The 13462-nt window shown below is 42.2% G+C and overlaps 1 protein-coding gene across 2 annotated transcripts; it reads left to right on the top strand.

The window, feature by feature from the left end:
- Window positions 1-1586: 1586 nt before the first annotated feature.
- Window positions 1587-12772, top strand: LOC108130957 (uncharacterized). Of its 2 annotated transcripts, none has more exons than XM_070281847.1 (5): window positions 1587-1717; window positions 2038-2091; window positions 8761-8926; window positions 8993-9091; window positions 12448-12772. In XM_070281847.1, the coding sequence occupies exons 2-5, from the start codon at window positions 2083-2085 to the stop codon at window positions 12576-12578; spliced, it is 405 nt and encodes a 134-aa protein (XP_070137948.1). In that variant the 5' UTR covers window positions 1587-1717; window positions 2038-2082; the 3' UTR covers window positions 12579-12772. The 2 variants fall into 2 exon arrangements, with proteins under 2 accessions (XP_070137948.1, XP_070137949.1); XM_070281848.1 differs by lacking the exon at window positions 12448-12772 and adding an exon at window positions 9316-9412.
- The last annotated feature ends 690 nt before the right edge of the window (window positions 12773-13462 follow it).

Here is a 13462-nt window from a genome sequence, read left to right as displayed (position 1 = left end):
ATTCAATCACTTGACTTTGGCGGTTGCAGCTGGCCAAGGAACTATTGCGGCCAGCTGAGGCTTGAACTTGAACTTGCTTCCAACCTCTGTTTCCTTCCCTCCCCCCTGAGATTAACCTTTCTTAACGCCTCGGCAACTCCTAGACTGGAAGAATAAAAAACACCAACATAAAAACCCCAACACAGACACATTTCTCGCATAGCAGCTAACAAGTGTGCAAATCGTATTTAATTAAAACTAATCAAGCATGACAGGCATTCCTCATGAATTTCACATTTACTGCTTTTATTAAGGACCACACAGCAACAAACATGCATCCGTAATAATCCAAATAAATGTCAATCGTTAAATGATACACATAACCGGCACTATAAAACAAGATGCCGCCGCTGAGGTTCTAGCTGAGGCTCGGAATTCCGAAATAGCATGCTTCCGGTTGAGAATGATCATGTTATGATTATAATTATGACAGCCACCGTTTGTGATATGATTATGCATATTGGCATTCTTAATCACAGAAGCGAGTATAACGTAAATTGTCATTCAAAATCGAACCCCCGCCCGTGTGCGACACAATGGCGATTGACGAATTTCACGGTCAAGTGGAAGTGTCAGAGGCGGAAGAAATTGCCACAGCCGAGTCGGGCTAAGTTGTTGTTTTCACCTGCCATCAAGTCAAGGTGTTGCCAGCTTTCCAATTACATATGCTAGATAGTGAGATTTGCATAAGCATCAGCAGTGGCAGCGGCAGCGGCAGCAGCAGCTGATCGACCCGTTTGAGGACCCAAAACTGGTTACCGGAACCAAACATCTATCCTCTTACCCACCGACCGACCCACCGACCGGCTGAATATTGATTCGCTAGAAAGTTGAATTCAGGCTGCAATGTAAATCGATTCCCTTGCAGAGAACAAACATCACGTGGCCAGTGGCAAATGCAAAACCAAATAGCACTATAGCACGTAGGCCACTACCAACATAAAGCCCCCCAATGTAAAGAAAAACCTCAAGAAACCGACTCAAATGGCTAAAACTCACTCAAAACTTAAAGCAAACGCACCAAACAAAGCGACGGCACAGTGGGAGCAATGTATATTAAATTGGTGTTTTAGGTTTATGACTAAAATACAAGTGATTGTTTTTTTTTAAATAAATACATCTTTTATGAAAATTATAATAATTTTTTTGTAATACATGAACTTACCTAAATATTAGAATAAATATTTTAGCATGTTTATTCAAAACATGAATTCTTAAATATATTTTAATTATTATTTATATCTGTTTTTGTTTAGGAGTGGTTTAATCCAAAAATAAATTTATTTACGTTCGTCTTTTTTGTATTATTTCTTGTTTATTTGAAAGAATACAAATATTCCATAATTAAACATTTATCAAGTAGAAACCATTTTTATATTATTCCTATTAGTGTCAAAAATAAGTGTTTCTTTCTTATCGCATTTACTAGAAATCAAATCCAACGATTATACAACAATTTAAAGTGAATTCTGAATAAAACAGAGCCAAATCACTCGTTTCTTCCACTGTGCGACGGCGACGCAACGCCAACGCCGACGTCGGCGCCCGGACTGTGCTTCATATAAAACCAACTGAGCATACCTGTTGGAATTCATTAAACGTTTAACTGCATAAGCCGACGTACAGCAGAGACCCGAGAGCTCCGCATAAAAGCCCCAAACAAAAAAATATCCACCGTGTAAGCCCCAGAGTACTACATAGTATTTATTGCAGTGAGCGGTCCGTAGTTCACAGCCTTTGGATTCAGTTTTTCCTGGCTTCGCGTGCTCGTCGGCCACAAAACAAAAAAAACACATAAAAACCCATCGAAAACGCATTGCTGCATTTGTTTACGAAACTCAAAACTGAAGAATTTACCAAACAAACGAGAAATAAAAGAAATAATTCACGAAATTCCGCAAATTATAAATTCAAAGCCAAAACGTTTTCGTGTCAAGCTAATGAAAAGTGCAAGTGTTTAATTTTAATATAATTCAAATATTTGTTAACTAATTGCAGCTTCTCACACGCACGCACACACGTGAAGCTCCACCAGCCAGCAATATGAAATTCGTAAGTAGACTTTTGGAGTTTTGCATTTTCTGTTGCAAGTTCGTTGCCTAAGTCTTTCGATTCGGTTTGCCGTTCCTTGAGTTTTCGCGACAATTGTCGACACATTTGAACTAACTGCTAATGCCCTGGAATTGTTAACACGTTTAAGCCGCGTTCAGACCGCAAATGAAGTCAACTATTTCGGTTTGACAGTTTTCTAATGACTGCCGCGGGGCATTGTCTGCTCTCCAAGAATTTTTATTGGCCCGGGCTGGCACTCTAATTTATGGTCCACAAAATCGTGTGTCAGCAGGCCGTGAAGGCAAAGCCACCGCCTCAATATACATATACGTCTATATCAATGCCCATATAACTTTACGGTCCATTTCTGGTCTGGTCTGCCCTGGCATTGCATTCGAAAATTCAGTGACCATCCAAGTCCAAGGCACTGCAAATGGGACGAATAATATGCATAAATTTCGAACACGCTGTTTCTGCATAATTCGATCTTGATTAGGAGATTATGAAAGATTGGAATGTTTAGCCAGCAGTGGCTGGCCAAATTTATTTGAATGTTTGATTTTTAAATTTCTTTTAATTTCCCATAAAATCAGAGGGGCTCGTAATGTTTTTATTTCACTCTCACCCGCTGGAAACCAGTTGGTTTTTATTATCTCACATTAAGATCGAATTGAATTGTATAGTATACTTAAACGGACTTGAAAAATGTGAAGGCTTTCATATTGATTACGGACTTAGAAATCTCAAATTGGCAATTTTTAATGATTAATTTTAGACTAAGTTCAAGCACGCACAGTTAGTCATCCAAACAAAAAACCAATCATTAATTAAGCTAATTTTAATAAATGTTGGCCAATATTTTCCCAACTGATTCTGAATCATAAAACCATTTATGGGTCAAGCAAAACCTTCGCGTTACGCTTAGTGACCAAATTATACATCTCTAACCAGTTTTAATAAGAAGTCTAAGGAGTTTCCGCCCCACAATTGGCAATCAAGTCGAGTAGCCCGCAATTACATGGGAAAACGCACGCAAAATCGCAGTCGCGCGCAAAAACACAAAAATATAAAATAAAAAAACTAATCTCAAGTTCATGATGAAGGCCGAATCTCCGGAGTTCGGAGTCCGGACTCGAGACAGACAGATCAGACAAGAAAACAAGCCAAAAACGTGCTTGGGCTGTGCGTTTTGTAACTTAATTGAAAAGTGCGATACACACGCGCCAAAACGCCGAGAGCCAAGAGCCAATAACCGAAATGGTTGGCCAAAACCAAGCCAAAGCCAAGACCAGCCAGCTGACCAACTTCTCGTGTCCAATTGCGTGCCCCAAACACCGGCAAACCAGCCATCCCCCTCCGCCCATTGGGAATCCAGTCATGAATGAATCAAATATACCGATGCTGTGCGTGAAAACTGAAAAATATAAATAAAAAGAGCTGCTGAAAAGCACACTTAAAACCTATAAAAATTATAAAAAATGCAAGCGTGCATTGCATTGGAAAATGGCTTATGCAATGGCCAAGAGTTGGAGCAGGGGTGCGGGGCGCATTCGGGCACCCTGGGAAACCGCAATCAACGTCGCTCTCGATTAGGATTTCGACCATGCACACGAACAAGATTTATTAATTGCTCTCAGCCAGCCCCCTTTTGCTTTTGGGCCCCTTCTTGGCCCCCTTTATGGCCCCCTTTGTGGGTTCATCGAAAGATGTCCGCCGTCCGATGGTTGCTGCCTTTTACACGCTTTGCGTGTGGAAATTCAAATTAATTGCCATACGTACTCGTACAATTTCATGTCGTATTTTGTATTTTGTATTTGGGATTTGGGTTTTTAGATTTGGTCTTTGCCTTGTCTTGCCTTGCGTTGCGCTTGGCTTCTCTCGAATGAAGATGTCACGCCGGAAAGTGCCGATTTCTCAATGCCCATGTACGGGGACGATGACAAGTCCGTGCATAATTACTATACAGAGTTGGATTTCTTGAGTGTTGAATAGTTTTATTTACAGAAGCCTGAAGTAGAAGAAGTAGTATACCCAATTTCAATAATTATATTTCAGAGTTTTCAGAGCGCTTACCTTTTATACCTTTAGCTTTTGTAGTAATTGTATCCCCAAATCTTAAATTCGTGTGCCATTTCACGGGAGATTCATTTAAGTCAAGTCTCAAGCTTTGTCCAACACCTCGGTCTGGTAGAGAGGCAGACATTCCGAAGCCATGGCAACGATATCTGGGACTCCAGACCATGTCATTCGATATCGTCCCATCGGACGAAGCGGGCACAACAATTTTTATTATAGTTTTCCGTCGCTGGACGGCGATTAGCGTTGGAGTTGGATTTGGATTCGACGTCGGAGCACTGCGTCTTGTGTTCACCGCAGCTGTCGCAATCCAAGTCCTGTAGCTGGACTGTGTAGTCAGTCATTCAGTCAGTCACTGCGCTTGGCAAGTGCATGGCGTACACATGTCGTCCAGATCGGCTCCGAAAAATCAACTGGCCACAAGCCCACGCCGGCTAGTTGCGAAAAATATTTGTGCGAGATTTATGCATCGCATTGCTAGGATGGAGGATTGAGGGGCCGGTGGCTGCGGTGGGAGTTCATGTCGGGCTGGGGTATTCGCGGTCCATTACCATATTTATGAGGCATGTGTGCGTCTTGTGCTGTGTTTGGCATTTTGTCAGACTCTAAATGCTACAAATTTGCAGCCCCGACTTGCAGCTGGAAACCAGTTTGAACTTGAACTCATTTCGCCGGCAGGAAAAAGGCAGGAAAGATCAACGTCACTCGATTCTCACGCTGCACGAGCGCAGCGATCGCCAATTTGCACTTCCTAGCCAAATTGATGTTTAATAATTCAATTACAATCGACAATAGATTGGGCAACAGCATTGGGCCCAGAAAACTTGAAAAACAGCGGGGCAGCTGGCCACGAACTGACTCGCCAACTGACTCCATTTCCCACCTATTAAACACAATTCAAAGTAATTTGAAGCGGCAAACTAAAGTTGCTGTTGATGTTGCTGGTTGCTAGTTGCAAGTTGCTTGTTGCAAGTTGCTTGTTGCTGGCTGTTGCCGTTTCACCTACTACATCCAACACTTTGCTGTGATCCAGCTTCGGCTGCAATTGCGCTATTTGCGTTTCGCCAGTCAAAGTCGAGAGGCTCCAAAGTCGCCAGTCCGAGCGAGCAGCCAGCTTTCAGCTCCCAAGCCATGGAGCTTCCGTGTTGAAAGTCAGCCAAATTGTTGCTCAATCGAGCATTGACCCCCGATCAGAGCTCTGCCAAAAAATATCAGCAGCCGACTACAACTGCTGGGCGTTACTATCGTTAGCAAAAGATAACAATAATAACTCGTGTTCGGGATCGGGCGCGGGTTCGGGCCGAGTTCAATTGTCTCGCCCAAATCACATTCACTTTTCCATCTACGTGGCTTTTCGCATAATATTAATTACGCCCGACCGCGCCAAATGACAAATCGTTTAAAGTTTAAACATAAACAAGATTAATTAGCAGCTGCTCGCCTGCCACCTGGACCTGGACATATCCATCAGCCGTGGTTCGCTTTTCCCAGATCCTGAAACCTGAGCCCCCAAACTGAGCTCCCTCACTGAGTCATGCAAATGTTTAGATACCTTTTTGGAGCGACTGGAACTTATTCGAAAATTCAATACAATTCACTTTACTTTTCGATTACCTGCTGTTGAGCTGGTATGCCAATAAATATAATTCATTTTATACCGCACATTTGAAGCCAATCAAAAACCAGCCAAGGAACAAAAAATCGGTCGACTTTTTGGACTTTTTGAAAGTGAGAAAAAAATGAAAGAAGTCTAAGGTTTTCTATTAGCAATTTATGTAGTGATAAAATTCAAAAAACTAATCAAATATCGATCTTTGATAAACTCAAAGCAATTAAATCATTGAAAAATCGCACAGTAAGCAGAACTCTAAATGCACTTTCTCATAAATTTTAAATAATAAAAGGTCGTGCAAGACCGTCTTAGAGATCCCTATTATCCAGATTTATGAATCAATTTTAAGGCAATTTCAAATGTCATACAATCCCCTCAGAGTAAACCTATCAGCAGCATGACAGAGCTATTATACCCAAAATCCAGGGGGCTATCAGCTCTTTCGGGCTAACGAGACAATGTTGCCATGGCCAGTTGAGGCTAACGGGTGCTGGTTGTTTAGTGATTTTTTATTTAACTTTATATGCGCTGGCACGCTCACATGTTGCTGCACTTAATCATTGTTGTGGGTGGGTGGGTTTTCGCATGAGCATGGTGGTTTTTGGCCAACAGCAGCCGCCGAAGCAGCAGCCGCCGTGCGCCATGGTCTGCGCGGTGCTGTCTGTTGTGGTTCGGTGTCTAGATCAGAGTATGCTTTATATTTTATTTATACTTTTTGTCTCGGCCCAGGTTGCCCAATTACGAAATCATATCTAAGGTCATTTGTTTGGCTAATTTGCCACTGCGGTGTCTGTGGAGGTGAAGAAAACGGGGTCTGCATGCCCTGGAAGACCGCGAGCATTGTTCTCAACCCAAATGGCCAATTAAAAGCCACTAAATTAGCCAAAGCGATTACTTTCGAATCCTGCGGCATTTGCGGAATTCCAGATGCAAAAACCCGAGTCTGGCTGACGACATTGTGACGGCTACATGTGTTTACATGCCGCTGTTGCACTGGTCTCTTGACTGGCCCAGAGTGGCTAAAGCCCGCTGCCAATGTGGCACTGGCCAAGACAGATGGATCTAATTTGTTTAGCTGCGGCTCTGGCTTGTCTTAAATCCATTCACTTGGCAGCAAACTGGCCAAACAAAATTATCATTTAAAATATACTAACTTTAAATTGTAAGGCATTAATAATATGGTGTAAACCGCCTCAGATCTGCCTGCATCTCTCATTATAAAATATTGACAAATAACTCTAATTCTAGTTCTAACTAAAAGTCTTGTAAAGCAAAAATGTTGTTTCCTCAATTAAACGTCAGAACTCGTAGAGTGATTAAGAGAAGCCCGTAACTTAATCCCCAGCTTGGATCATTAGTCAATGTTTGAGTGGGCTCTAGTGACAGACCTGTAGCACTGTTCTGCCAGTCGTACGACTATTTCCCTTAATGATCACATGTTCACCGATCTTGAGAACTTTTTAGGCAGCCACCGATTCCTGCGCCGCTGTTGCCACTATTTTGATGTGGCAATAGACTCTCAGTTTCAGTCAGTCCAACAACTTCGAGTATGAATAAAAAAAAAACAGCAACGACAGCCACAACAAACACGAATTAATTAAAAGTTTTTTTATTTTTGTTTTTTTTTTTTTTTTACAAGTCTCGTTGCGAGTCTTGTTGGCAACTTTGTGACCGCCTTGTTTGCATATTTTTGATTATTTTGTTTTAGCGGCGATTTTTTGGAGCATATTCTGGCTAATAGCAATTAGCGTTATTGTTGCAGTTTTGGCCCCACAGGGCTCTACTACTACTGTATAGTAGTCCTCCGCAAAAGGCGCGGCCCATTAAACAATTAATGAAGCACAAAAGCTTTTGCAACATTTGCATTTGCTCTGGCAGGTTGCACTTAATCTTGCCACATGTGGCACACGGCTGCAATAAGCCAGATTCGATACGATTCGATTCGAATCGATTGGCCTGAAAGCCGGAGCATTAAGTCAAAATCGCCCTATGATTAAAGTCAGTCTGCCAGCAGCGTGTCGGCCCAAGACCTAACTAAGACGTTCGACAAAGAGAGGTCGGTCTACTAAAACATAAAACACTATAAAACTATAGCCGCGGTGCAGACAGCTAAGCCGATTTATGAACCAGTCGGTAAACAATTTGCACAGCATGAGTCTACTTGCCCCCGACTCCCGCGCAATCTGTATTAGCATCCGAGTCCCAGGCGATGGAAGCCGGGGAATGGGGTCAGTGGGAAAATAATCGCTGCCGTGATTTAATGCTTAACAAATTTATCACACTTCGGCGCAGTTGTGGCGGCTCAACGTGATGTGCATTAAATAAAGCGGACTAATTCTCCTTTTTGGCTTTCAAAAAGTGTTAAGACAGTGCCCCTAAAAGGAGCCAACTAGCCTGCCTTTTGGCCAAACATTTGCGTCTTAATTGAACGGCCAGTATTAGCATATATTAAGACTTTATTCCAAGTGGTTGACTTCCTGGATGGAGGCTGTAATTTACATTACAGAGTCAGTCATGTCTCTTCAATAAGTAATTAAAACTTTATAGATTTTAATCTCAGTTGAAGGTTTTATAATGGTTTTATAAATGTTTAACAGTCGTGGTTTTACGCCAGTTAGTACCCTTATTAAGAAAGTGACAAATTCAAAGTAAATTCTTTTCAAAGTTGGCCATTCGCCCAACCAGAACCAAAACAAGAGAGGCGAAATCCGAACTGTAACTCTGGCACTTTGGCTCGTGCCCAAGGCGACTGCACTTGACCGGGCCAAAAGCGAGGCATGTGGCATTCTGCGACTTGCGTTTGCGTTTTGGTATTTAATTGTCGACTTATGGCATTGGCACACATTTGGCTTTCATGGCTTAATTGCTTTGGCCGGCGTGTAACCAGTGCAATTGGCTCTGCATACTTTGTGTTGTACACATACTTATTTTAATACCCTCCCACCGCCAGGCGCCATTTAAACCATATTCTTCAATTGCAGTTAGTCACCGTTGCCGCCGCCCTCTGCCTGTTCGTGGCCTATGCCGCGGGTCAGCAATACTTTCTGGGCCAGTTTGGACCTAGCCGAGCCAGGTTCGGCTTCGATCCTCTGACCCTGGCACAGCCCTCATCCGCCACACAAGTACGGGATCCCCGACAGAACCGAGGTGAGTAAAAGTGCTGGTTATAGTGGATAACCTTGTTAAAACCCCTATTCGTAACTATCATTGCAGGACCCGTTGTGTTCCCCCCATCTCCCCCAGATGCAGTGGACGAGTCCAGCGGCGTCGTAGTGGGTGCCTCCGGATACGGATTTGTGCCGCCCCAGCAAAGTAATGCGAACCTTATTAAGCGCACTGTCTGAGATAGCTCCAAATGCATCTCATCAACTCCATCACACACCAAACACACACTCCACATAAACTACACACACACACCTAGAAGAGAAAGCTTTATTAGTGCAATATGTAGCCGTGTTTTTTTTGTGTTAATTCATTGTTATTGTTAAATAATCGTCGAGTAATCTTCAATCCAACCAATCCAATCTAATTCGCAGGAAAACGCTCTGGTTAAAGTAACTAATCTTCCCCACACACCGTAAGCCAGTAATTAACGCAAGCTTTAATCCAACAACACAAAAAAACAAAATAAAATAATAAATATATAAAACAACAGCAACAACACCAAAAACAAAAACCCAACACCAACACCAGCACACTCTTGCACCTTGCACACGAGCACCGGAAACGGAAATGCGTCCCTCTTAGCTAATTAAAAGCACAAACACACACACGTCGCTAACCACCCGCAAAAAATAACTAACTTTGCACACTAGCCTCCCTTAGCTCCCCCAGCCCCCTCATTAATTAACATTACTTAGTTTAATTAGCTTGAAAACTCAATGTTAATTTACAAATTTATTGTTTTATGATTTTTCTTATAATTTCTGCTTTTTTACCTTTTATGTTTATGTTTCAAATTGGAATTGTATTATGATTTTATAATTTTTATTTTACCTTTTACTTTATTTTATTTTATGTAACAACAAACGAAATTTAAATTATAAATAAAACGACGAATATATTATTAAAACCAAAAAGAAAACAAAACCACAACATACACTTTATTTTTCAACCAAATTCTTTTTCGACTGCGGCCTCAAAAAAAAAAACCAAGAAAACAAAAAGGAAATATTTTTGCATATTTATTTTGCATTTTCCGTTTGTCAATGCACCATTTGATTTGTTTTTTAAGTTTGTATATGGATTTGATCGCTCTGGTAGCAATTATTTTAAGCGCACATAAAACTCGCGCCTAATTAACAGCTCCGATCCGGCTTTGAAGTGCGGCGGCGCACAAATTGACGGAGATTGGGACGTCGACGCCGACGCCGACGAAGACGGAACCTGGGAAACCAACGACTGTGACCGGTTCGACCTGGGCATGCTCTGGAGCTCCCGACAGCTTCACACTTGGTGGAGCAGACCGCAGGCGAACACATGTACTTCGGACCTCGGACGAGGCAGGCTCGCCAATTGGCAAGTGAAACAAAACGATGCGTATGCAAATGAGGAGATAGGCCATTTCTGGTAATCAGGGCTCTATCTCCTACAAGGAACCATTTTTTTGTATCCACTAGAATCACAAAGTACCTTAGCTTAGGTAGGCTTAGATTTCCAGGAACCTGGAATCAGTATGAAATATCCTTCGAAATTATCGGTATGTTGCAGGAAAAATATTATGGATCTATTATGGATCTTTTTTTTTTTAAATCTTTTGAGAATGAAATCTTTATCTTCATTTTTTTAAATACGATTCTTTAAAATATTTTTTGCTCAAGTCTATATTTAATATATAGAAGAATATATGACACTTCAGCTTAGCCCATTCTTTTACTAATATTTACCAAATTTTTCATGAAAAAAATAAACCAACACAACCATTAGACAAGACAACATTTTTAAACTTTTAGGAATTTGGAATTTTTAATTTAAAATTATTTGACAAGAAATATCATATTCTTTAGTGAAATTCCTTCAACCTCTTTGTAGTTATGTTTTTTATTAACTTGTCTTTAAATCTTGACTTTCCCTACTCCAGAGGGATATAGGTGCAAGGAAGGCCATGTATCGCCATTTAGATAAAACCATTTATAGTATTATGTAGTTAGATTTTTGAAACGTGTACTAAATCCACTTGCAACTAAGATACTCTCCACGAGAGGGTATCATTAACAGCTGCTTTAACAATCTAAGCAGAAGCAGGTGCTCTGGAGCCACAATCGAGACTCCGAGCCGAAACCGCAAATGGTCCCGTGCCGGAGATCTGAGTGGAATCTGGTATAGTCTGGCGTCGCATGGAATGGATTGGAGTAGAGTAAAGTGGAGTGCAGAGTGGAGGGCAGTGGAGAGAGGGACCGGGGCAGACGAAGACCAGACGAAGTCAATGATATGCGCGACTAATGCGACTGTTGCTTTGCTTATGCCGCATGCAAAATATGTTGGCAGTTGATTTTGTTTATTTTTTTTCGTGCGGATACTTTTTGCACTTTTTGCATATCGATTTTTGTGTCGGAGGCAGAAACAGAAACAGAAATGGGGCAACTTTTTTTTCTGTATGAGCCGGAGGACTAGGACTCGGACCCAGACTCATTGTCCAAATGAATGGAGAGACATTTCACAATGAACTGGAACAAAAACCGCGACAAAACTGGGAAAGCGATCGAGCCGACGACGCTAAGTTGAGATAATTTTTACAATTTGACAATTTATGCACGATTGCTGGGCCACCGAAAGTCTGAGAGCCGCCGACAAGGACTTGGACCTGAAACTGCAACTGCAACTCGACTGGGGACCACAAAACGAACCATTGTGTAATTAATTTTGCATGGCAAAAGTTCTCTCCATCCAAAAAGCCACAAACAAAAATATGGTTACGCAGTTGGATTTGGATTTGGAATTGGCTTCCTGATGAGGACTGCCTGCGGCTAGGAGGCCAAAAGCCCGCAGGCAAATGGCAATCCATAACTGAAGCCGCAGCGTAACAAATGCTCAAGACTCCAGAGTGGCGTGGATTAATGGCAGCTCTCTCACTGTGCCCCATAGGCCCCCTAATATCCCGCCCCTAGTTCGCTTTAGTTCCAGGCATAAATTCGAGAGGTGATTTGGCAGCCATTTGGCAATTTAGAGTCATAACCACCCACCACAATTACACCAAAAATAGAAAAGTTTCTTAAACGAAAACTTCATATCGTATGATTAGTTTTCTCAGTGCATGCTGGGGAGTGGGGCAACCCAAGTGGTCACTTGGTCTAATGTGACCGACATTCTAATCAAAGTAGCCGGGGCGTTGTCAGAGACAGACGGACGAACGGACGGGCGGAGACGACGAATCGGACCCAGTGGACAATCAGAGGCAATCGGCCAACGACGACTGTGACGTCGACTCCGTGATTGTGTGACGGTGATTGTGATTGACAGAGTAAGCTTTCAGCCCCGCGCTCAACCTTCAAGCCTTCAGTTCAAGCCGCGTCAATGGGTGGCGCCCACGCTTGGAATTCACCACCACTTGGCACCACCAGCTGAAATCACATTTAATACCCCCACCAAGTGCACTTGCCCAATAATACAATATTAATCATGCCCGTGAGTGAGAAACCCAATTAAAATGCTTTTGTTTGTTCGAACAGCAGCAGCGGCTGTGGCGGCAGCGGCGGATCCCACAACGTTCTTTAGCACCACATTCCAGACCCCCGATACCGCCTATGCGACGTATAACTTCTTCAGTAGTCCGTATACTACACGATTTAGGTACTTTTGATCCGGACGGATGGAGCCAATGAAGCTGATGGAGCCGGAAAATCTAAAGTCGAGTCATGTTGTCTGTAGTCAGTTGCGGAGAGGAGATGGAAGAAGAAGAATGACCAGGGGAAACCGATCTAAGCCGGAAAACTAGGAGCAAGAGCTGGAGACTAGAAAAAAATTGCTTGTAAATAAATGTGTTAACTCTTATTAACAAATAAATAGGTAAAGTCTTTAACTTAGATGTGGTTTGGTTCAAACAAATAATTTATAAAATAAATAAATGGATCTGTGATTAAGATGTTTACTAATAATCTTCAACTTCTTGGATTTTATCTTAATAATTAACAAAAACTCAAATTTATGAAATTAATTTACAAACAAAAGACCTGAACAACGAACTTGAAAGCCTTTTCATTATACAGATCTTAATCGAAATTATAACCTTTGTACTACAAATAGCCAAAAATTACTTAGAGCAAACACTATGAAATCATAAATGAAAATTCCCAAGAGTTAGCGCCGCCGGTTGTGTTTGTTCCAAATTCGAATTGGCACACAAAAGACTTGGGAAACGAACTTGAGAGCGTGCCGGCTGATCATTTGCATGGCGGCGGCCTAATTGCATCATCCCTCCAGCCGAGGAGCTGAGAAAATTGGCAGGCAATCAGCGATAAGGATAATAAGTGGACTATTGCTCCAGCCTGGCAATTGGAGCACGCACGTCTTATTTTTTGGGCATCGTCAGCGGTCTTGGAATGCTACAAATGCGAGTGTTGCCATTGCGGGAAATCTGTGCACTGGCGGCAAAAGCAACATGACATGACAGCAGCGCCACAATTGCATGTTGCTGTTGTCGCGGCTGCTGCTGCTGCTGCTGTTTGCCGCTGCCATTGTATGCTA

This window comes from Drosophila bipectinata, chromosome 3R, assembly GCF_030179905.1.
Source record: "Drosophila bipectinata strain 14024-0381.07 chromosome 3R, DbipHiC1v2, whole genome shotgun sequence".
Classification (NCBI taxonomy): Eukaryota; Metazoa; Arthropoda; class Insecta; order Diptera; family Drosophilidae; genus Drosophila; species Drosophila bipectinata.
The sequence above is the reverse complement of the archived record's forward strand: the minus strand, read 5'-3'. Positions and strand labels throughout refer to the sequence as shown.

Bases quoted from the DNA above. Each gene is read 5' to 3' on its own strand.
- LOC108130957 (XM_070281847.1), top strand. The intron at 8,927-8,992 runs GTGAGTAAAAGT...CTATCATTGCAG, and splicing joins GGATCCCCGACAGAACCGAG to GACCCGTTGTGTTCCCCCCA. The intron at 9,092-12,447 runs GTAATGCGAACC...TTGTTCGAACAG, and splicing joins ATTTGTGCCGCCCCAGCAAA to CAGCAGCGGCTGTGGCGGCA.